The sequence below is a fragment of the Eptatretus burgeri genome, chromosome 8 (genome assembly GCF_056783735.1).
Source record: "Eptatretus burgeri isolate ZD-2024b chromosome 8, Ebu_testis_v1, whole genome shotgun sequence".
Lineage (NCBI taxonomy): Eukaryota > Metazoa > Chordata > Myxini > Myxiniformes > Myxinidae > Eptatretus > Eptatretus burgeri.
This window is the reverse complement of record NC_140968.1, coordinates 66,904,294-66,930,218: the sequence shown is the minus strand read 5'-3', so window position 1 is coordinate 66,930,218 and position 25,925 is coordinate 66,904,294. Positions and strand designations below refer to the sequence as shown.

Here is a 25,925-nt window from a genome sequence, read left to right as displayed (position 1 = left end):
CGGACGTCTCCTCGCCTCTCTGCCTGGTGAAGATGTGATCAGGCAGAGGCGTGCTGTGCAGTTCGGATCGCCCGAGTTCCGTGGCGCATCGCAGAGCAGGCATTGATCAGCGCGAATCGGGAGTGCCCGGGCGAGCATGTGGGGCCGACACGACCCTCGGCCGGTCGTCAGGGCACGGTCCGGGAGAACGATGCAAGGCAATTCATGCCACAGAGTTCGGTGTGGGGCGATTCATATCATGGAGCTCGGAGCAAGACGATTCCACAGCTTGGAGTTATCTTGCCAGAAGTGGAGTGGAGCCGCTTCTGGCCATCACAGCCGGGCCACACAGTGATCCGGGCCCAATCAGAGTAGCCGATTTGGGTGATGACACCGCTTGAGGGTAATGCCCCCAGTCTGCACCCCAGGGTCTATAAAGAACGGGTGGCGAGGCTGTCCGTAGTTCCGGTTTTGATGTCTTGCCCATCGCTGCTGTCAGCTCGTCCCGTTCTCTGCCTGGCTTGGGATCGATCTCTCCACCCGTCTGCTAACTCCGCCTTCTCACCCGCCTGTCTTAGCCCACTCGCTCTTGACTCAGCCTTCTACTCCCGCCGTTCTGTCGTCATCGCCTGCGACTCTGCCTCCTCCTCCCGCCCTTCTCCGCCCACACGTCGCTGACTCCACCCACCCACCTGGTCCTGTCTACCACTCCGCCCACTCGCTCTCGACTCCGCCTTCTCACCCAAGGTCCCTCTTTCACGCCTGACGGTCGTGCCACCATTCTCTGGACCGACGCTAGCTGCACGAAGCAAGAGACGACGTGCCAGCTGTCAGGGAGGTATCGCCCAGCGGAGCATCTCCCCAAAACATATTGGTGGCACGATCGGGCAATCGTGCAAGGTATTGAGAGCCCGTTAGCCTCATCTCCTCTCCTTTTTCTCTTCATCAACTCCTCTTGATCAAGTGTGTGTGTGTGTGTGTGTGTGTGTGTGTGTGTGTGTGTGTGTGTGTGTGTGTGTGTGTGTGTGTGTGTCCTGGTGCCTGTCCTCGTTTAAGTTAAAATTGTGCAATAATTATATTGGAATAACTCTGCTCTGTGTCTGCTTTTGTAAGTTGCTTGTATATTGCTGCACCTCTCACATTTCTTCCTATCCCTGCATGACACACCACAATAAAACTATTCACTGTGCCACATATCTTTCCTCACCTGCTTGTAAATAAATAATTATTAGAAATGTGCCCAGCTCGTTTTTGTCTTTTCTTTCATTGATCCAGCACGGTCCGAATCCTAACTTAGCCGGGACTTTACTCCCAACGATCCATTCCTTTTAGCCGGTACCTCCTTGGCAGTGTCGCTCGGCTGTATCCGATCCGATAAAGCGATTTTGTTCGGACAAGGCGTACCGAGGGCGTGTTCCCCGGTAATTAAATCACCCGCCACATCACGGATTTATCAGTGTGCGATGGCCTGCAATTCAGGGGAGTCTGTTGGGAACCCGAGATAGAACCCCCCTCCCCCCGGTGGTCTTCTCACCCGACTCCCGGCCCGCAACAATATTAATCTTACCTCCAGTCATTCAAGTTGATCACCCACTACCATCTCATGTTGTCTTCCTTGTTTACATTTGCTTCCTGTGGTTACCTTTCCCTCCTATTCACCTGTAACTTTTTATGAATGCAATTGCTCTGCTTTGGCTTCACCGTGTACTGTATTTACAAGCCCCTAGTCACTCTATCCTCTCCATTGTGCTGCAGTGACATGTGGGAAGACACATACAGCTCTTTGTCCCTTTTCATGTCCAGAAGTCTTTTCTTTGTCCGTGTGACGTATCCCTTGCCCACGTGTTCCTGTCTGCCACATTTTCTATCGTTGGCCAATTATAAATTAAGTTTCTTCTGGGTTTAAGTCGTAAAGGCCCGGTCACACCTTGACGTTTTAGCCAGCGATGGCAACGTATTAAAATGTATGTAAAACGCTGGCTGACGTTGAACTTTTGATGTTTTTTTTTTTTAAGATTCGGACGTATTCATAACGAGTTGGTCGTATGCATAACATATTAGTAATGGACACAGAACGTTTCGTTGTGTTATAGATAACTTATACCAACGAATGCTGAACCTGTTGTTGGCCTACACAACCGATGCCCAACGATAGTCTAACTTCGGCATAGCGCGTTGCACGCATCGCCGACGATGTCGTGACGTAGCCTATTAAAAGGCTGACGCACAACGATTCGAATCATAACTGCCGTAGAAATGGAAGTGACAACATCGCGGTCACACCTTGGCGATCTTGCCAGCGTATGCCGACCTAAGAAAAATGTGTTTAAAACGTTGGGGCACGTCAAATACGGTATGAGTAAGTTTGGTATACGTGAGGAGAACGCTAAAGTACGCTATCATACGTCGTAGTAAGTAGAGTACGTCAAGAAATTTTAAACATGTTCAAAATTTTACGACGTACTCGGCGTATGACACACGTTCCGCATGCAATTGGGATAAGTTTTACACACGATATGTGGACGCTTACACACGTCCACAAAGGATACTTATAAGCTACTCATAAGTCGAAACACGTCGCGGTAATGTCTTTTTTACGCGAAACTTATTTCTAACTTATGTTTGACGTGCTTTGAACCAATTCTTTACGTAGTCCCAACACACATCGACGTATGTAGACGTATTCCAATGACGTCTTCCGGTCAACAAAAAAAAAATGAACGTGTTTCTAGCTTACAACTGCCATATAAAGACGTGTTCCCAGCGGTTTTGGGAATTGGTATATAAAAATGCTGCTCATAAAAGGGGAACCCAACAGTGTTTTCGAGTTCCTTTTTGAGTCGATGTCCATGTCAGCAGTAACAGTATCAGTATTAGTATCAGTATTAGTATTAGTAGTAGTTTGTTCATGTTGGCAGTAGTAGGTGAGTGTGAGTGTGAGGGGGAGGGTGTGGGTTATGATGGATCGTCCTTGCGTCTGCGTGTCCACGGGTAGGTTCATAGGCTGCCACTCAACGATTTAAATGGCTGCATCTCCACTATTGAAAGTAGACGCTTGCGCTCAACAATTGGATTTTTTTTACACTCAACGACTTTTAAACGGTACCACTCTGCTATTTTCATTGTTTACAATGAACGATTTAAATTGCTGTCACTTGCCTTTGTTTTTTGACGCTGGGGTTTGGAAATTTGAAGCGTTTCTTCTGAACGTGTTAAAACGCTCAAACTCGACTATTTTAAATAGACGCTGCCGATGGACAATTGGAATCATAGCCAAGCTAGACATCGAAGTGTGAACATCCTCATCATGCCGAAGAAAAGTTTGAAGAATGTTGCCAATAAGTGTCCTGGCCGTGGACGCTGACGCAAGGACGATCCATTATACCGACGTCTTTCAGCCTATGAGTAACTTAAAAGTAACGTCTGTCGATGTGTGGCAACGATCGCGTAACGTGCCAACAACACGTTAATCATAGGTTAGAAATAAGTTTCGGGTATGCTAAACATTACCTCGGCGTGTCTCAACTTATGATTAACTTACAAGTAGCATGTGTTGACGTCTGTCAACGATCGCAGACCGTGCATACAACTTGTGGCCAGCGTAGCGGAACGTGTGAGTCATACGCCGGCATATGTCGTGAAATTTCAAGCGTGAAAAAATTTGAGGACAACCGAAAAGTACAACGACGTATGGCAGTGTTTTTCAGCATGCTCTCAATGTTATCAAAACTTACCCATAACGTATTCAACGTGTGCCAGCGTTTTAGAAAAAAAATTCAAAAATCGGCATACGTTGGCTAAAACGTCAAGGTGTGACCGGGCCTTAACTGCTAAGAATAACAACAGAACCTGGACATTGATTTCAGATACAAAGGTGTATGCTTACTATGGCTCAACAAGCATACATATATCCGTGTGTTCATATCTGTTTGAAACAACTGTTTTGGAATACAGTGGAGGCCGAATGTTTCTTCAAGTCTCTGCCTCTGCTATCTCGCTCTTCCATAAGTTAAGCTGTGTGTTCAAAAAGTAGAAAAACGATAAGAGGGGCTGAGGATGAAAGTGAAGTAAATAAATATAAAAACAATTAGTAAATTAAATGGTATGGGGGGGGGGGGAGGCTTAATTCCAGAATATCCCAAAAGATTTTTGTTTGTTTGTTTGTTTACATGGTCGAGGCTCGTGGAAGAGCTTGAGTAGAATGGAATGGAACAAAATGGTTAAGGGGAAACCCCAACAGCAGAAAGGAAATGAGGGCGAAATCAAGGGGAGGGGCAGAAGAACACATGGAAATGAACAAGCTGCACACAGGCTGCAACACAGCAAGAAGAAGGAGAAACCTGGGATGAAACACAAGGAAATTAGACGCAGGTGAAGGCCATTTAGCCCATCGTGCCTGCGCCACATCAACACCACACCAAATATAAAAGAAACAAAGCAACTAACAACGAACAAATGAAAAGAGGTGAGGGAGAGGGGGAAAAAAAATCACAATAAATTGGAAAGAGGGAGTACTTGGAACAGCAGGGGTGCCAACCCAAAGGGGAGAGCAGTAATCCATCAAGCTGAAAATGAAGGCCTTATAGGTTGTCAAAAGTTCAGATAGACCAAGGAAAGTCCTTCATGACAGAGGATGCCCAGTCGGCAGCTGGCTTTGGAGGCTTTCTTGGGAATATGGTCTGCCCAAGAACGATCAAGGCTCATAGTGAGGCCCAAATGTGTGGGTGACTTAACCCCTTCAAGTGGTTTGTTAAGGAAATTGATGGGAGGGTTTGCTGGATGGTCCTTTTTGAGAGACAATGTGAGTATGTGCGATTTATCGGGGTTCAAACACATATTCCAAGTGCTGCATCAGCTCCTGATTCTGTCAAGGTCTGCAGAGAAGGAAGAGAGATGATACAGCAGAGTGTGGAATCGTCACCAAAGAGATAAGCAGGATTTTCCAGGGAATCAGAAAGATTATTGATGAATATGAGGAACAAGACTGGTCCAAAGACACTGCCTTGGGGCACTCCAGCCTTGACAGGGAAAGGAGATGAGAGGATCCCATGAAGAAATATGCACTGACTATGGGAGTGGTGGAAGTCAGTGATCCATGAGAGGATGTGTGTGGCTTTGGGTGCCATAAGCAGAGATAAGAGTTTGGAGATGAAGGCGAGTGCCAAACTTTCTCAAATGCTCGAGATATACCGAGAGAGACGACCCTGATCTCATGCCTGAGACTGAGGACTTCCATTCATTGGAGAAGGGATGCAGCATGTCCAGGTTAGAATAAAAGGGTCTGAAACCAAACTGATTGTTTGAGATCAGGCCATTGAAGGAAAGGAAGGATTTTAAGTCAACTGCAATCATAGATTCCATAACCTTGCTTAAGGCGCTATCACACCTTGACGATTTAGCCAGCAATGGCAACGTATAAAAATGTATGTAAAACGTTGGCGTATGCTGAAATGTTGATGTTTTTTTAAGTTTTGGTCGTATTCATAACGTGTTGGTCGTATGCATAACATATTAGTAACGGGCACAGAACGTTTAGTTGTCGAAAAGATAACTTATACCAACGAATGATTAGCGTGTTTTCGGCGTTCACAACCTCTGCCCAACGATAGTTTAACTTAGGTATAGCGCACTGCACGTATCGCCTACAAACTTGTGGCATAGCCTGTTAAAAACCTGCCACACACCGATTTAAATCATAACCGCCTGAAAATTGAAAGTGTCAACCACGCAGTCACACCTTGACGATTTAGTCAGCGTATGCCGACCTATGAAAAATTTGCCGAACCAAGCTGGCACACGTTGAATACGTTATGGGTAAGTTGTGTATAGGTTAAGAGCACGCTGAAAAACGATGAAGTATGCTGTCATATTTCGTGGTACGTTTCGTACGTCGTGAAATTTCAAGCATGCTGAAAATTTTATGACGTACTCGCCGTATGGCTCACACGTTCCGCTACGCTGGGAATAAGTTGTAGGCACGATATGCGATCGTTGACACACGTCGACACAAGTTACTTGTAAGTTACTCATAAGTCGAAACACGTCGAGGTCATGTTTAGCATACCCGAAACTTATTTTCTCCGTCAAGGCACATTTTCTTTTTTTCTCCTTGGCTCCGTGAAGGCACGTGACGAAATATCTGAAGTTTTTTTTTTTTTTTTTTTTTTTTTTTTTAGTCTATCACGAATTTTAAAATATTGTTGCGGTTGAGGAAATTCGCAAACCACCATTCAGGTCCCATAGGTGAGATATCTCTGTAAGTACATGTGTAGTTAGCCCCAAACCCGTTGTTTAGAGGGAATAAATGTGATTCATTCGGGCTGCGACCCTTTAAGATAGCCGTTTTTCTGTTCTATCTTTATTTTGAACCAACCACGTCTCAACTGCCATCACACAACAACCACCAACCGCAACGTCGCTTCACAACAACAACAACGCCAACAGCCACGACCTTTACCTTCACAACTCGCTCCTGCAAACATCGCATCACCGCCATTCCAAACGTCGCCATGGCCATGGACCAGCACTTTAAACCCTCCACCACCTTTGCCTCTCCTTCTGCGACCATTCCCGCACCGCTTGTGGGCACCGAGCGTCAGGCTGTCCTGGCCTCGTGCGGGATGCGCGCCGAGCCGCGGGTGCAAATAGCGGCCTTTCCGAGGAGAATTCGGATCAGGAATGATACACGCCCACTTCTGATCCGTCCAATCAGCAAGCGCGGGGCGGTTTGGCCCCGCCTCCAGGCGCGTCGGAGTAGAATCGATATATGCAAATTCGAGGATCAGGGGAGACACGCCCCTTTTTCTCCGTCCAATGGGCGAGCGTGGCTCCACCCCCGTGCTCGTTCTGATCCAGAAATTTGCATATGTGTTCTCCTGCCGGACTATAAAGCGCCGAGCGCGGGGCGAATTTAGTCAGTTTTGGTCGGAAGAGTTGGAGGCAGAGAGTTGGAGAAAAGGTCGAGGCAGTCAAGTCGGGTCTGGAGAGTGGCAGTCTGTCGGGGAGCTGCAGAGAGGGGAAGCCTGAAGCCTGGAGCGCGGTCGAGGTGATTTGCTGCAGTCGGCTGAGGAGAATTGCGGAGGGGACCGGATAGCCCGGGTCCGAGGCAAGGAAGATGGCGGTCGGCGACGAGGTCACAGTGGAGTCGCTCGTCACGGGACCCAAGCAAGCCAGCTATCCTCTTTCCCCAGAGCATCAACAATTCCCCCCTTTTTTCCCCCCGCGCTGAGATAGTGCGAAAAGGGGGCCCCATTCCCACCCCACTTTGCTTCGTCTTTTCTTTGATTGAATCTCCATCTTGCTTCACGTAAAGGGTTGGTAGTGGGCTTAATACGCCCGATAATTAATCGGAACCGTCGAGGCCGACGATAACACCGCTCGGTTATCCTGATAGTACGGAACGGGTCGCTTAAGTGGCCCGTGTCCGGAGTCGAACTGCGGTGAGGTGCGATCGCCCGGTCTACTCTCCGCGTGGGTACTTAGGTAGGTCGAATTTGGCGAACAACCCTATCCCACGCGGGGGCCCGATTGGCACGATCGTGGTGAGGCCGAAAGGCCCACCCGTGACTGGCTCCCGGCGTTAGTCCGAGAGGGTCATGACAGAATTGTCCGTCCGGTGGGCGACGTGCCGCGATTCAAGTTACGTGGCCGTTCGCACGCCGGCGGGCGCGAATTCGCAACAATATATTCGGACATTTGCTTTTAAGTTTCGACGTCGACGTGACAATATCCTCAAACAGAAAATATTCACAGAGAAAGAACTAAGAATAAGACATGAGCAAACTGAAGAGGCAATCGGACGTGACGTAACGGCACGTGACGAAATATCGGAAGTTATTGTTGTTGTTGTTTTTTTAAACGCTGCCAATACGCCATTATACGGTAGCTGTAAATTACAAACACGTTCAGTAAGTTCTGTGGTCGTCCGGAAGACGTCAATCAAATACGTCTACATATGTCAATATGCGTTGGAGGTACGTTACACATTGGTTCAAAGCACATTACTCATAGGTTAGAAATAAGTTTTGGGTACGCTAATCATTACCTCGACGTGTTTCGACTTATGAGTAACTTACAAGTAACGTGCCTCGACGTGTGTCAACAATCGCATAACGTGCCTCGACGTGTGTGCAACGATCGTGTAACGTGCCTAGAACACATGACTCATGGGTTATAAATAAGTTTCGGGTACGCTAAACATTACCTCGATGTGTTTCGACTTATGAGTAACTTACAAGTAACGTGTGTCGACGTGTGTCAACGATCACATAACGTGCCTACAACACGTGACTCATGGGTTATAAATAAATTTCGGGTATGCTAATCATTACCTCGACGTGTTTCGACTTATGAGTAACTTACAAGTAACGTGCGTCGACGTATGTCAATAATCGCATAACATGCCGACAACTTATGGCCAGCATAGCGGAACGTGTGAGTCATACGCTGGCATACGTCGTAAAATTTCAAGCATGCTAAAATTTGAGGACAACCGCAAAGTACAACGATTAAAGCCAGCGTACTACGACATATGGCAGTGTTTTTCAGCGTGCTCTTAATGTTATCAAAACTTACCCATAACGTATTCGACGTGTGCCAGCGTTTTAGACAAATTTTTCATAAGTCGGCATACGCTGGCTAAATTGTCAAGGTGTGGCAGCGCCTTTAGAATTGGAAGCAAACTAATAGGTCTGTAGTTGATAGGATCCGTTTTTGTGCCATGTTTGTGTATCACAGTGATGTTGGCCAACTTTGAGGCAGACAGGAACTGACCCAGAAGAATGATGGAATTGTTGTTTCATATGCAGCCTGTGGCTGCTGGTCGCATCATTTCTTGAAGTGCAGCTGTGCTGCTGATGCAGTGCCCCTGTTACCAGTAAGCTGGAACTCATTTTTCCAAACTCAGAAGTATGAAATGCCGAGTCAAACCAACTAGTGTTATTCCAACAGCATGGCAGGGGCTAAAACTGAAGACCCTAAGATCTCAAGCCAGCCACCTTAACCATTATGTGATTAAGCCAACACTAGGCTTAATGATCGAGTGAACAGAGCAGAAAGAGGATGAAGATGAGCAAGAGCAGCAGAGCAAGTTTTTAGGACACGTGCACTGATGTTGTCTGGGCTTGTCATAGAATCGATTGGAAGAAACCTCTCCACCTTCTCAAGTAAGAAGGACACAGTATCCTGCAGCAGTTGGGTATTATCGGGTGGGGTACAGTTCGGGAGTGAAGGGTTTGGTACACAGGATTTGAATGCAAACACAGAAATGAGGCATTCAGTTTTCTCATGAGGAGAGTCCGCCGTGGTGCCATTTGAAGTGATTGAAGGGATGCAGGACATAGAGGGCAAACACCAGAGACAGACTTGACAAGGCACCACTAGGTCTTTGAAGGAGACATGTTCAATCCTGATGTTGGCAAGATGTTGTTTTCTTGCTTTCCTGAGCCTGAGAGTGGGCATGCCCTTGATCAAGGTTTTGTGGGATGATCTGAGGTTTCCTTCGGTCAGATTTGCTTTCCAGAGAGAGAACGCAAGTTGTTTTAAGGCTACTGCCTTACCACAGGATTCTGTGGAACAGGGGTGAGGATGGGTATGATAATTGCCGAAGAGATGGTATAAATCTGTACATCAGGGAAAGCAAGATTGAGTGGAAGGTTTCCAAGGCAGTGTTGACATCAGAAGAGGTGGAAATAAAGGACAGCTTGCAGTCTTTGCCAGTAAGCTTGAGTAAACTGCCAGATTCAGCAGCAATGAAGCAGCTCTTGGACAACAGCTAGATATGTTGACTCTCACAAGTACATGAACAGATTAACCTATTGGAGCAGAGGAAAACATTTGTAGTTAGTCATTACCAAGTCGAGAAGGGGAGACGTGCCACTGGGAAAAAGCCGGATTGAAAAGTTTACTGATTGGGTGAGGGCCATGGAGTCACAGAAGTCCTTTGCTGCAATGCCATGGCTGGTTGAAGAGGAACCAATATGAAGAAGATATGTGAAAGACAGAGTTGGGATGGGTGGTTTTTACATGATTCATGTTGGCAGAGGAGATGTAAATGGAGTAGTCTCTGTTCAGTAGACAATACAGCAGACAGACATACAGGAGGTGGCTGCAGAGGGGAAAGTGCAGCCAAAGGTAGTCCTGGGGGTTATGAGGAAGAGGAGGAGTATACGAACAGTGGGAAATGGAGGTCTTGACATAAATTGCAACTCCACCACTAGAACAGGGTTTAGACTTGTCGAACCGGAAAAGACAATACCTATGGAGAGACACAGAGGAATCGGGGACATCCTGTGGGAGGAATGATTCTATTAGGCAGATAATTATGCAAATATTAGGCAGCAGCTTGGATTGAGAGATTTGTCTAATTGGAGCAAAGACCTCAAATATTAGAGGTCGAAGAGGAAGGAAGCACTGTTGGCAGGGAGTGGTAAAGAGGGGAGGAGGTAGGGGAGCTTGGAGAGGGGGAGGAGGCAGGACGTGGGGAGAGATTGGAGGAGGTAAGATGCTGGGGAAGCAGAGAGGAGTGGGACACAGGGGAAGAAGAGAGGGGTCAGGACGCAGGGGAAGCAGAGAAGGGGCGATACATGAAGGAAGCAAGGAGGATGTGGGGCGTGAAAGAAGCAAGGAGAATGCGGGGAATGAAGGAAGCAAAGAGTGGTAGGGTGTGAAGTTAGCAAAGGTGGAGTAGGGCATGGAGGAAGCAAAGAATGGGTGGGATGCTGGAGAAGCAGAGAGAGGGCAGGATGTTGGGGAAACAGAGAGAGGGCGGGATGTTGGGGAAACATAGAGAGGGCGGGATGTTGGGGAAACAGAGAGAGGGCGGGATGTTGGGGAAACAGAGAGAGGGCGGGATGTTGGGGAAACAGAGAGAGGGCGGGATGTTTGGGAAACAGAGAGAGGGCGGGATGTTGGGGAAACAGAGAGAGGGCGGGATGTTGGGGAAACAGAGAGAGGGCGGGATGTTGGGGAAACAGAGAGAGGGCGGGATGTTGGGGAAACAGAGAGAGGGCGGGATGTTGGGGAAACAGAGAGAGAGCGGGATGTTGGGGAAACAGAGAGAGGGCGGGATGTTGGGGAAACATAGAAAGGGCGGGATGCTGGAGAAACAGAGAGGGTGGGATGTTGGGGAAGCAGAGAGGGGTGGAATACTTGGGAAGCAGAGAGAGGGTGGGATGCCAGGGAAGTAGAGAGGGGGAAGGGAGTGAAAGAAGCAAAGATGGGGTAGAGCATGGAGGAAACAATAAGGGGGAGGGGCATGGGATGGAGAAACATGGGATTGGGGGACACCGAACAGGGATGGGGGTGAGGGAACCTGGGTGTGAAGATGACTTGGGAGAGGATCATGACGTGAGGGAGTTTGTCACCATAGGAGTAGTCCCACACAAAGTACAAAAACGGTTGGATTCAAGGATTCTCCAGACAGAGAGACAACGACAGACATCAGGATTGAGATGGCAATGATGATTAAAGGCATGAAGAAAGACAGAGCTATATGAACACGATGGTGGATGGGGCACCTGTTTGTGAGTGATCCAGGGACAGAGAGAAGGGGAGAATGAAAAGCAGAATGGGAGAAGGTGTTTGGAAGCAAGTTCGTGGGAAGATTGAACATTTTAAAATTGCCATTTAAAAAGGGTTTACATTGATGGAGTGAGAGCGAAAGAAGAAGAAGAATTGAGTTTGCGACTGTTCAGGAAAGGAAAGTTTGGGATGAATGAATTAAGAATGAGTTTCAATGGAAAGACTGAATGAATCAAGTATGAATTTGTATGAATAATGATGAATGGCATTCAATTATCACAATTTCAGGTCATTTTCAGAAGGAAGAAAAGAAAAGGGAAAGGTTTTGAGGCAAGGTAGAAAGAATGTTTTAACGAAAGCAAAACTTAGCAACACCTGGTGAGGAGGCAGGACCTGTTGAACACATGCTCAACAGAAAGAGAGATAGACAAACAAAACGTAAGGCAAAGTTTTTTGTCGTTTTTCATTTTTATTCAACAAAAGGTATGAGGAAGTAATTAAAGCAATGGTGGTAAGGCCGAAGTCACATTTGCTCTACGGCGAGGATACGGCGGCCGTACACCCTCTGAATTGACAGAAACGTGCGGTGGCCGCAGAGTTTCGGAGGTGGCCTCAGGGTGGCCCTATGCTGTATGGCTACATTTTACAGGCCGTAGGGGTCGCCGTAGAATTATAGCATGGAGTTATAACTTTTTCATTTGTACGTTCGCCGCAGCAATTCGACAAGCCGAAACAAAAGAACTGGTAAAAAAAAACCACTTCTTACCGTCCGTCTGGCCGCACGTTCGCCTTAGGGCCCCCCTGCGGTCCCCCTGCGGTTGCCTTGTGGGCACTTTGCGTCTGCCTTGAAAATTCTATGGCCGCCGCAAGAACGCCCTAAGGTCACCGTGCGACATCAAATCAAAGACCGTACGGCAACCCCACGTTTTCGGTCTCCACAATTTAGAAATACGCCGTGCGGCTCCCCGAAAAATAAAAACATATGTGACTGCTACATTGTGTGACCGTGAAAATACTGCGGCCGCCGTATAATTGCTAGTGGCCGTAGATTTTGGAGATCCCACGGCCGCCGTGGCAAATGTGACTTAGGCCTAAATAATGGGACAGAGTGGTTGGAGACACAGGGAGTGAGTATGGGAAACCAGATTCTGTGGTGTAATGGTTAAAGCATCGCTTTGAGTCTGGGAGGTCAGCTGTTCAAACCCAGACTGAGTCATAGCAAAGACTTTAAACATGGTACATGCTACTTCCTTGCTTCACATTCAGCATTTAAAATGTAAGAGCATGGACAATCTCAATAGATTGGCATTAAGCCTGAGGAGGAAATTAAGCCTGCTGTTGGCTTAATGGTTAGGGTGGTGGGCTTGGGATCCCAGGGCCCTGAATTCAAATCCTGCTTGGCTGTTGAATTAATACCAGGTGGGGTTGACTCAGCCGGTCATTCTTCCAAGATCAGCAAAATGAGTACCAGCTTGCTGGCTTGATTGAGCCATTCGAGTATCGTGTGTTGGAGTGGCGACCCATCCAGGATTGTGCCCAATAGCCCAGGAGACTGCTTTGCCAGCCCCAACACTCTGTACACTGAGTATGATCCCAATTGATGATTGATGGAGGAGGAAGTTCCTCCTCAAGAACTACCCCACCGAGTACAGTGAAAACATGGCACCATTGTTGTGACGTTGCTGGTAGCGAGTGTGCACTGGGAGGTAACGGCACTTCCCCCTTAGCTCATTAGCTGTGTTCATCTCATCTAACAGTCGTGTGTGTTTGTTTTGGTTGTTATCTTCATAATTCAGGTTTCAGAAGGTGGAACGGAGTCCTCCCAGGACTTGAAGTATCCACCTTTGTGTCGGTGAAGGATCATTATTCATGACCTAAGTTGTGAAGTGTTGTTATCAAAGTTTTGTTCCGAGGGCTCTTTTCAGGATTGTCGCGGAGCCCCGGACAGCCTCCAACTGTAATTCGTTTGTAGTAATGTTCCCAGGGATGGTTTGTAGGCTCTATGGAAGGTTATTATTTGTCATTCCCATTGCCCCATTTATCACTGGTACCATTTTGGCGCTCTTCAGGTTCTAATATCTTTTCACTTCATTCTTGAGATACTGATAATTGGTCATTTTCTTGATTTCTGCATTATTTAGACTAACATCACTGGGTACTGAAACTTCAAATATCAACGCCTCATTTTTCCTTTTTATATCTGAGTACTATGTTCGGTCACAGTGATTTCTTTTCAATGTTCACGCTTGATGGGATCATCAGGTCGTACATGAGCATTATGTCCTTGTTTTCAATTATTGCTTTTGGTTCATGTTTCCATGAGTTTTCTGGAACTGGGATATTGAATTTTTTGCAGAGATGCCAGTGGGTTGGTGTGCCATTGTGTGTACAGCCGTTCTGACATGAGTTTTTTACATCCCTATATGAGGTGGCTCGTAATTTGTTTCCACCTTGCAGAACCTACAGTTGTCCGATTGGTTCAGTCCCACCATCTTTTTATAGCTGTTGGTGTATTGCCCTTGGTTTTGGGCATTTATTATGATTTGTTCTCCATCCCAGTTGAGCTGACCTCTTCTTCGCCATTCCAGTGATCCTTCTTTGCCTACCCCTAATCTGTCCACCTCTTTTATATTTCCCTGCTCTTTTGTCTATATCTCAGTTGTCACAATATATCTGTTGATATTTTGTTAAAAAACAACAGTGGAAAAAAAATTGGTCGGCCCAAACCTTGCCGAGCCCGAGACGAAGGATCGAGATCACTAGAATGAGCACGAATAAATACACAGGAGTTAAAGGAAATATGAAACACACTGAAGCATACAATGGCAGAAATGAAATGCTGGAACCAATTTTGAAAGGTACTCATTTCACAAAACACTATAACTTCAAAATTTACATGTTCACAGAATTATTTATTTCAGAATAAAGGTCTGTGCCAAGCTGCAAGATGGGCTCACCCCAGTGTTATAAGGATTTTTCTGGCAGGCAGGAATGTTCTGCACAGTTGATGATCTTGAAAGGTCTTGAAATTCATTTGCTGCTGAATTTTCAGGCAAATCCTTATCTTCGGGCGTCAATTCATTGGTAATGCCAGCAGTGCCACACACCCTGAAACAAAACAACGTCACAAGAATTGCATTGTTTGTATCACTGAAAGAGTTCTCAAAGTAAACAGGAATGCTTCGTGTTGTTTGATTCCATCGGACAGGCATGATGAAGATAATGAAAATGCCTTCATTAAGACTGGCAGCTGAGCAAAATATTCAATATATGACATACGAGGTGCATGCATAATTCACAAGGAGCAAAAAAAGGATGAAGCATACTTGAGAAACACTTCTTCCATTGTCGTCACTGATGCACCGTACCCTGCGATTCCCAACTCATTTCTTCTCATTTCCATCTCTCCAAACAGACCTGCAAAGCTAGGAAAGAAATAATAAATCGGTTTTGGATATGGAAATCAGCATTTTGAAGGATTTGAACATCAGGCTCATTATGCCTGAAATGTAGTTGCACTTCAAGATTAGATCCACCTGACTGCAGCTGTTAACATTGATAGAATGGTACAGTGCATCAAATGGAAACCAAAGTTGTGTGCAATGGGGCTGCTGGGATCGTAACATATAAATTAATGTCAGATACAGTTGTACACACCAGCACATAGTACAGACTGCCTTTTCTCAAAGAATAAACGTTGTGCAGCTATTTTCACAACAGTACTCGGTTTATTATTCTCTGACAAATCACATGTAAGTGTTTCTAGCACGACAGTACTTAGGGATGAAAAATATGGCAGTTATACATCACTTTAACAAATAAACCATACAATCATTTGTTATTTGGGGTCTTGTCACCTTGGAGCTAAGGTTTCAATTTATGTTGTTATTTATTTATTTATCCTTCTCTCTCCCACCTCCCCTCCCTCTCTACCCTGCCCCAAAGAAAGTCCAAGGTGGAACTGACAGTGGGGTTGCAGGAGCAACAATTTTCACAACTTGCAAGGGAATGAACAATCTTGAAAAATGAGAGAGAAAGATAAAGAGAAAGAGAGAGAGAAAGAAAACACTGATACCTGCGAATCAGAGATTTGGTTTGGAAAGGATAATGGGGTTATAAAGATCATGGGTCAGGATGGGGGGGGGGTGATGTGAGGTGATGCGTGGTGCACTGCCTGCTTGAAGTCTTGGAAGAAAGATTGAGACAGAAAAACCTCTGAAAGGCAGTTCCCCAGACAGGATAAACAAGGAGTTGAGGTGTGCAGTCAGCTTTAAATTTTTGAAGTTTAACCAGTTAATGGAAGAACGAGTGCATCTTGGAGTTTCTGGGGATGGTCGGAGTATTAAGAACAGAGGAAGCAAGATCAGAGAAGAGGCGATTTCAAACCAATTGAGGGTAAAAACAGGATCAGTAAATTGGGAGGGAAACTTAAAAAAATAAAAATAAACACTCCATTACACTTGTATTACTTGGGTAATCCATTCAGGAATACGTTCATGTATTCAAAGTGGATTAGGGTACAGTGTACTTGAATTCGTCTTTGGATGAATGTGCTCTTTGGTTGTATTTGTGCCTTTAGAAAATACAGGGTGTTTCAAAAGAAACAGTGCAGTGGAAATTTAACATCTCTTGTGCAAAAAGATAAGCCTTTCAGAGAAGAATACAACAAAGACACATCAGAGGTAACAGCCGGTGGGTATCTTATTTGAGCATGTCAATGATACCTGCAAGTAAACAAGTATACATTTTAATTTTAAGATTATCAAACACATGAAACATAAGTATTTCGTTCAATGCACTGTTATTTTTGAAACACCCTGTAAAAGTGATCAGCATTACTATAAAATATGTTTGAAGTGAATACTGAGCTTTGCACTAATAAATCTCAGCAACATAGATGTGGTCAGGTTCTAACACAACAGACGTAAAATAAAGACCTTCATAACTGAGTTAACTGAGTTAACTGAAGAAGAAAACACCTCCTGTCCAAATAATTTTTTTGTATACTCATGGTTTTTTTTTCTCTCCTATTTATGGAAACTCCCTTCTTTTTTTTTAATATACATTGTCGAGGCTCGTATGAGAGTTAATGCACAACGCACAGCAAGGGAGGCATGAGACAAGAGGGCTGGGAGAGGGAAGGACAAAACATTGGGAAACAGAGACATTCGGGGATCTGTGGAAGGGAGAGGGATGGGGCAGGAAACATGGGGTATACAAGATGGACATTACAGGGACTTTCAAGAAGGAAATTAGTGCATTTGAAGGAGGTGGGTTTGGGGTGGATTAACGGGGGTAGAAAAGATCGAGGTTTTGGATGGGGGAAGATAAGAGGTGGTGGTGAACAGCTGTTTTGAAGGTCTTTCCAAGATGGTTCAATAACACTTCCATCCAGTGCTTCAAGCATTGGAGGTGGACCACTCTCTCATGACATCCACTATCCCTATCCATGACTGATTTGACAACCATTAACCCTACCGAGCCTGATACTTTTACTGTCAGGTTACTGTGTTTCCTTAACTCATCTATCTATCACTCTCTCTCTCCCTCTCTCTTCCTCTCTCTCTCCCCTCTTTTGTTGTTCATTCATTCCCTTGATTGGTGTGCATATGTGTTGCCCCACTGTCCCATCGACAATATGTTACCTTTCTACCCTCTGTCATACCTCGTTCTTCCATGAACATAGATTCTGTATGGAAACTAAATAAACAACCACAGCTTAGTTTTACTCGACACTGCATATATCAAATAAAAAACCTATCAAATACTTTATACTTTTAAAAAAATTTAATTTAATTAAAAATTTTAATTAATAAAAAAACCATCGATAAAATTTTAATTCAAAGATTACACCTTCATTTAAAAAAATAAGCCTTAATTTTCAAAGTGTGGTATCCAAAGCACATTCTCCAAGTACAGAAAAACATCATCTTTAATTGACAAGCCCAGGAATGGAAGACCCAAAAAGCTGTCAAACAAGGATGAATAATACTTGAAGATAATATCCTGATGAAGTAGAAAGAAGACAATCGTTGACTTGACAACAGAACTGGCCGGAAGGATCAGGTGTCATTGTCCATCCATCAACAGTACGAAAGTCACTTTTGAAATTAGAACTTAAAGGATGTGTTGCAATAAGAGAACCTCTGTTAAGAAAGGGGAACGAGATTAAAAGGCTAACATATATGCACAGAAATTGGAATATGGAGCAATGGTCAAAGGTGCTTAATCAGACGAGTTAAAGTTTCACATATTTGGATCTAATCGAAGACAGAATTTGAGACGATGAAAAACTGAAGCTTATAAAGAGCCTTCGTTGGAACCAACAATTCAGCATTGAGGAGGTTAAATTCAACATTGGGGTGCATATCCTCAAATGGTGTTGAAAAATTGCTGAAAATTGATGGTATATTGACTGCAGCAAGGTACAAACAAATTTTAATCCACCATGCAATTCCCAATTGTGCAAAACCTATTGGTCTAAACTTCATCATCAGTAAGACAATGATCCAAGGCACTCAGTTAGGATATTGTCAAAGGTTTTGAAGGAAAAGGGTGGACATCCTCACTCTTAGTTTATATCAAGGTATATTATGTCATTTATTTGGAAAATAGCTTTAAAAAAACAAAAAGGTAACAGCCCAAAATCCAGGCGCACTGCTCACCTCCACTCATTTGTTCCTCTTTTCTCTCTCCTTGGTAACAAACTTCCCCAGTTTGTTCTTTCAAATTCTTCCCTCTAGGAGTTCAAGACAGCTGTTCACAACTACCTCAGGACATCCCCATCCATACTCATGATCTTATACCCCAAATAACCTCATTACAAGCACTCCCCTTTCCAGGTTATTGTGACCGCCCCCTGCCTTTTCCCCTCTCCTTCACCTCATTTCATTTGTTAGTTTTTTTGTTGGCTTCATCCTTTTCTGTTTCATCCCCACCTTCTATTTCCTTTTCTTGCTGTGCTTCAATCAGCTTGTGTGCGGCTTCTTCACCCCCGTGTGTCCTTCTCCCCGTCCCCATTATCTCACTCTCACTTCTACTCTGCTGTTGGTGTTTCCCCCTTTCCATTTTATTCCCTTCCATTCTGCTCCAACTCTTCAACAAGCCTCGATGATGTTTGCAAAAAATGGGTAAAAGTATATTATTTGAACAATATTTACTTTTTCATAAAGGTGTATTTGCATTGAACACAAGGTTTTAGTTTCCTTATGTATCAGAGTAAAAAAATGCTTTATATAAATATATATATATATATATACATATATATATATATATATATATATATTGTTGCGAATTCGCGCCCGCCGGCATGCGATCGGCCACGTGACTCGAATCGCGGCACGTCGCCCACCGGACGGACAATTCTGTCGTGACCCTCTTGGACTAACGCCGGGAGCCAGTCACGGGTGGGCCTTTCGGCATCACGACGATCGTGCCAATCGGCCACCCGTGTGGGATAGGGTTGTTCGCCAAACTCGACCTACCTAAGTACCCACGCGGATGGTAGACCGGGCGATCACACCTCGCCGCAGGTCGACTCCGGACACGGGCCGCTTAAGCGGTCCGTTCCGTACTATCGGGATAACCGAGCGGTGTTATCGTCGGCCTCGACGGTTCCGATTAATTATCGGGTGTATTAAGCCCACGACGAACCCGTTACGTGAAGCAAGATGGCGATTCAACAAAGGGAAGGACGCAGCGAAACGGGGAACAAGTACACACAAGCACTTTATTCACACAGACACAGAGCACACATATACAGCCAAACAGAATCAGAATGCACATAAAGCAAATGCAAGAAGAAAAACAATAAAGCAACGACGACGCAGAGCTACAACCGACTAAGACCGACACACGGCAACACTTATACAGTTTTACTTCACAAGACATGGCGCCACAAGTTCCATACAAAAAACCCCGAAAAGAAATGGTGACTTCCCTTTTGGGTAGGCGAGTCCCTCTCCTACGTCCGTCGACGTGGTCCCGCCTGGTCGTGACTCCGTGCCCTGGCGTGGTAGGCGAGTGCTCTCCTAAATGCTTCGCGCCTGCACGTGTTGGCCACTCGACACCACGGACCAAGTGTTCGGCGCTATCCCAGCGCAGATCGAGGGGGGGGGGGGAAACGTTGATGCCCGAAGTCGGGAGAGGGGAATGGCGGACGCTCCTTCCCACCAGCAGGGTCTTGCAACTGCCCCACAAAAGACCAGGCCAGCGGCCACCACGACGAGCGAGCCGGAAGACAAGAGTGAGAGCAACCACGAAGCAAGAATATCCACCGAGCAAGAGCATCCACCAAAATGCTTTGCCCGTCTCCAACTTTTATATCCCGGAGCTCCACCCTGTTGCTCTGCCCCGTTCTTTGCTCCACCCCCCATTGAGGCGCTTCGAGAAAGGTCTCGAAGAGGGGCGTTCCTCCTCCCTGGCCGCGTCACATCGCGCATCCACCAATCGGGCGCAAACTGCCCACCTCTCGCTTCTCCTCCCTCGCACCAAGCGCGGAGAAGGATGGCGCGAAAAGCCCACCGAGCGTCTTGTTGGTTTTTATTTGAAATAAAAGATAGAAAAAGAAAAACGACTGACTCAAAGCGTCGCAGCCCGAATGAATCACATTTATTCCCTCTAAACAACGGGTTTGGGGCTAACTACACATGTACTTACAGAGATATCTCACCTGAGGGCCCTTTGGTGGTTTGCGAATTTCCACAGCCGTAACAATATATATATATATATATATATATATATATATATATATATATATATATATATATATATATATATATATATATATATATATATATATATATATATACAGTTCCAGTAAAAAGTTTGGACACACCTACTCATTCAAGAGTTTTTATTTATTACCTCCACCACAAAAGGTGAAGGGAGGTTATGTTTTCACCCCTTTCTGTCTGTTTGTCTGGTAGGATATATCAAAAAGTTGGGGACGGATCCGGATGAAATTTGGTAGACAGGTTCGGCATGTGACAAGGATGACATGATTCGATTTCGGTGAAGATCCAGATCCACATTTGATAATTTTTTAAGTGATTCTTCACCGTTGAGAGATACGGCTAAACTAATATATATATATATATATATATATATATATATGTATATGTATATGTATATGTATATGTATATGTATATGTATATGTATATGTATATGTATATGTATATGTATATATATATATATGTATATGTATATGTATATGTATATGTATATATATATATATATATATATATATATATATATATATATATATATAGTTACGAATTTCACCCACCCAGCGTGCGATCGGCCACGTAACTCAAATCGCGACGCGTCGCCCACCGGAACGGAAAATTCAGTCATGACCCTCTTGGAACTACCACCAAGGAGCCAGCCACGGGTGGGGGTTTAACCCCACCACAACCCAGTCCGCATTCTACCCGCGCTAAATAGGGTGAATCGCCAAATGTCGATATACCTAAGTACCCGCGCGGGTAGCGTACCGAGGAGTTGTACCACACCGCAGGTCGACTCTGGACACGAACCGCTGAAGCGGCTCGTTCCGTGCTGCAGGGATAACCGAGCGGAGTTATCGCCGACCTCGACGGTTCGGATTATTTACCGGGTGCTGACACCCTTTTACCAATCCCTTACGTGATGCAAGATGGAACTTTCAAACGAAGGAAAGGACGCAACGAAACGAGTCACAATTTAACAAGCACTTTTATTTCACACACACACACACACACACACACACACACACACACACACACACACACACACACACACACACACACACACACACACACACACACACACACACACACACACATTCACAGCCATACAGTAAGAATGCACATACGTATAACAGTCAAAGCAATGAAAGCAACGCAGAGCTACAACTGAATAAAGCAATGTAAAGCACTTATTCAGGTTTACTTAAAAGACTGGCGCCACACACACACTTACACCAAAAGCAAATACAAGCCACACTCATGGGCAAGGGGGCAGACAGGTCCGTGGACCAAATGTACGTGGGACCTGGGTGAGCGGCCAGGTCCACGACACCGAAAGGGTCTTGCCCACGCCCTCGTGGCGTGATGGCGGGCTAGCCGCAATGTCAGCGTAACGTGCCTGACTCCGTGCGCCTGGCGTGGTCGGTGAGCTCCTATCGGCGTGCGTTCCGCAGGCACGTGTTGGTCAGTCGACACCACTGTTGGGGTGGGGAACGGACGGGGTTACCGGCGCTATCTCAGCGCGGATGGGGGAAATTGTTGATGCTCGGGGTGGAGAGAGAGGAACGGCGGACGCTCAGTCCCGCTAGCAGGGCCTTGGGACCGCACCGACTCCGGCGAACTCTTGCCCCTGAGCCCTCTTCCGCGTCCCTGCTTCACTCCGCGACTCGTCCCTCGACCCAGCAACGACAACCTCAACGACGACCTTCGTCTTCACTCGACCAGCCCAGCCAGCACAGCACCGCACAGCTCAGCACAACCCAACACTCACGAGTCGCCTTGTGCTCGCGTATTTATAGACCGGGGGAAGAGCGTGTATGCTAATTCGCGGATCAAAACGCGCTTGGAGGGGCCACGCCGCCCGCCGTTTAGCCATTGGTCGGGCAAAAAGGGGCATGAGCCTCTCCTGATCCGATTTCCCTCCTAAAAGGAGTCCACACACATCGCGCTTGGGGGCGGGGCCACACCACCCGACGTTTAGCCATTGGTAGGGCAAAAAGGGGCGTGAGCCTCTCCTGATCCGATTTCCCTCACGTAAAGGCATCCATTTGAACTTGCGGCTCGACGCGTTCGGGAAGAATCACCGAACGGGCCCTGGGCAGCACGACGTTCGGTGTTGACAGGTGGTGTGGTTGGTGGTTGTGGAAGGAGAAAGGCGAAGGTGGTGGGGGGTTTGCTGTGGTGGTTTGAGTTATTGGCGGGCGTCGTTTGGGAATGGCGGTGAAGCGATGTTTGCGGGATGGAGTTGTGGAGGTAAAGAGGCGAAGGTGGCGGTGTTTGAGTTGTTGGGAGATTATTGGTCCAAAATAACGATAGACAAAGAAAAACGGCAAACTCAAAGCGTTGAAGCCTGGATGAATCACACATATTCCCTCTAAACAATGGGTGTGGACTAACTACACATGAACTTATCAATATATCTAACCTGAGGACCTTTCTGGTGTATTGCAAATTTCCACAGCCGTAACTATATATATGTATATATATATATATATATATATATATATATATATATATATATATATATATATATATATATATATATATATATATATATATATATATATATATATATATATATATATATATATATAGTCGCGGATTCGCGCCCGCCGGCGTGCGAGCGGCCACGTAACTCGAATCGCGGCACGTCGCCCACCGGACGGACAATTCTGTCATGACCCTCTCGGACTAACGCCGGGAGCTAGTCACGGGTGGGCCTTTCGGCCTCACCACAATCGTGCCATCGGCCCCCCGCGTGGGATAGGGTTGCTCGCCAAATTCGACCTACCTAAGTACCCACACGGAGGGTAGACCGGGCGATCGCACCTCGCCACAGGTCGACTTCGGACACGGGCCACTTTAAGCGACCCGTTCCGTACTATCGGGATAACCGAGCGGTGTTATCGTCAACCTCGACGGTTCGATTAATTATTGGGCGTATTTAGCCCACGACCAACCCTTTACGTGAAGTAAGATGGAGATTCAATAAAAGAAAAGACGAAGCGAAACGGGAAAAACAGTTCAACATAAAGCACATTTATTCCGCGGCAAACGGAAAGCACACATATACAATCACAACAATTATGCACCAAAAGCAAATGTAACAAAAGAAACACAATGCAGATCTACTACCGACTACCGAGCACACGGCAACACTTATACAGTTTTACTTCACAGACGGCGCCGACAACACATATACTCAAAGCAAAAGAAAAAGGAAGGGGCCACCCTCAACGATGAGGGGGCAGACGGGCCTGGGGCCGAGACCGCGTCGAGCCTACCCGTCTGGTGATGAGCCGCAAAATGGCGGCAGCGCCCCGACTCCGCGGGCCTCGCTGGCACTGCCTGGAATGGGGTGGGAACGGGGCCCCCTTCTCACACTATCTCAGCGCGGGGAGAAACAGGAGGGGGTTGTTGATGCTCGGGGGAATGGGGATATCTGGCTGGCTTGGGTCCCGCGACGAGCGACTCCACTGCGACCTCGAATCGCGTTACCGGCCTCCCCTCTCCGCAGCTCCCCGACTCTGACACGAGCGCCGACCTCCACAAAGATTCTTGGCTTCTCCAGCCTCTCCGGACCCCGACAGACACTCTCTCGACTGCTTTCGCCGCCGCCACAACTCTCCAACTCTTCCCTCTCCTCAACTCCGTCCAACTGCGATTCAGAAACTCTTTTTCTCTCCCGATTCAGAAACTCCCTCAACAACTGCCTCCAACTCCCTCATCTTGACTGACTCGATTTGCTCCGCACTCGGTGCTTTATAGTGCGACAGGAGAAACCATATGCAGATTTTTGGATCAGGAATGGCTCGGGGGGCCACGCTCGCCCATTGGACAGAGGAAAAGTGGGCGTGAATCATTCTTGATCCGTGAATCTGCATATAGCGATTATACTCCGACGCGCCTGGAGGCGGGGCCAAATCGCCCCACGCTCGCTGATAGGACGGAACAGAAGTGGGCGTGAATCATTCTTGATCCGATTTCTCGGAAAGGCTGGTGTTTTTGCACCCGCTGCTCGGTGCGCGCCCTGTACGAGTCCAGTATCGGTGCCCACAAGCGGCGCGGGAATGGCGGTGATGCGAAGGTTGCGAGGGCGAGTTGTGACGGTAAAGGTCGTGGCTGTTGGCATTGCTGTTGTTGTGAAGCAGCGTTGCGGTTGGTGGTTGGTGTGTGAAAGCGGTTGTGGAGAAGGTGGATGTTGTGAAGGCGGTTCTGGAGAAGGTGGCTGTGGTTGTCGAGATGCGGTTGGTGGTGGTTGTGGTGGTAGTAATGGCGGTTGGTCCAAAATAAAGATAGTAAAAGAAAAACGGCTATCTAAAAAGGTCGCAGCCCGAATGAATGACATTTATTCCCTCTAAACAACGGGTTTGGGCTAACTACACATATACTTACAGAGATATCTCACCGAAGGGACCTGAATGGTGGTTTGCGAATTTCGGCAACCACAACAATATATATATATATATATATATATATATATATATATATATATATATATATATATATATATATATATATGTATATATGTATATATATATATATATGTATATATATATATATATATATATATATATATATATATATATATATACATATACATATATATATATATATGTATATATATATATATATATATATATATATATAAATATATATAAATATATATAAATATATATATATATATATATGTATATATCTATATATCTATATATATATATATCACGATATCTCAAAAAGTTGCGGACGGATTCGGACGAAACTTGGTGGACAAGTTGGGTGTCTGACCACAACAAATTGATTCGATTTTGGTGAAGATCTGGATCCGGATCTGACTACTATAATTTTAAAAGAGATTCTTCGTCATTGAGAGATAAGGCTCAAAAACTATACATAGCATGATATTTCAAAAATGTATTGGGCCAGATATGTTGTTGTGGATCCGGCATTACAGGGCAGAGGTATACACTCTACCAAGTGTCCTTCTAGTTTTTACTATTTTCTGCATTGTAGAATAATAGTGAAGACATCAAAAGTATGAAATAACACATATGGAATTATGTCGTACCCAAAAAAGATGTTAAACAAATCAAAATATATTTTATTTTTAGATTCTTCAAAATAGCCACCCTTTGCCTTGTTTGACAGCTTCGAACACTCTTGGCATTCTCTCAACCAGCTTCATGAGATAGTCACCTGGAATGTTTTTCCATTAACAGATGTGCCTTGTTAAAAGTTAATTTGTGGAATTTCTTTCCTTCTTCATGTGTTTGAGCCAATCAGTTGTGTTGCAGCAAGGTTGGGTTGGTATACAGTAAATAGCCCTATTTGATAAAAGACCATTATTTTGTCTGGACTGCAGTCGTCCATATTATGGCAAGAACAACTCAACTAAGCAGAGAAATGGCAGTCCATCATCTTTAAGATACAAAGGTCAGTCAATCCGGAAAATTTCAAGAACTGAAAGTTTCTTCAAGTGCAGTCGCAAAAGTCCAGTCCACCACCTCCAGTCCACCCCCATCCAAATCCTCGATCTTTTCTACCCCCGATAATCCACCCAAGCTCACCTCCTTAAAATTCCCTGCTTTCCTCCCTGAAAGTCCCTGTAATGTCCATCTTGTATTCCCCATGTTCCCCGTCCCATCCCTCTCCCTTCCACAAATCTCCTGTTATCTCTGTTCCCCACTGTTTTGTCCTTC

General features: G+C 45.7%; 2 protein-coding genes across 7 annotated transcripts in view; one reads left to right on the top strand and one right to left on the bottom strand.

Moving 5' to 3' along the window:
- The window catches only part of LOC147021942 (phospholipid-transporting ATPase ABCA3-like), a 197,600-nt gene that overhangs the window by 107,670 nt on the left and 64,005 nt on the right, over nt 1–25,925 (bottom strand). For all 6 annotated transcript variants that reach the window (XR_015060999.1, XR_015061000.1, XM_085892392.1 and 3 more), the window contains 2 exons: nt 14,826–14,924; nt 14,457–14,607 (listed from right to left, as the gene is read on the bottom strand). Coding sequence is in view for 4 of the 6 variants with exons in the window: in XM_085892392.1 (XP_085748518.1) it covers nt 14,457–14,607; nt 14,826–14,924 (250 nt within the window). In the remaining 2 variants the exon portion in view is untranslated. The remainder of the gene's footprint in view (nt 1–14,456; nt 14,608–14,825; nt 14,925–25,925) is intronic.
- Nucleotides 1–25,925, top strand: part of LOC147021943 (uncharacterized) — a 250,567-nt gene that overhangs the window by 214,285 nt on the left and 10,357 nt on the right. The window lies entirely within an intron of this gene.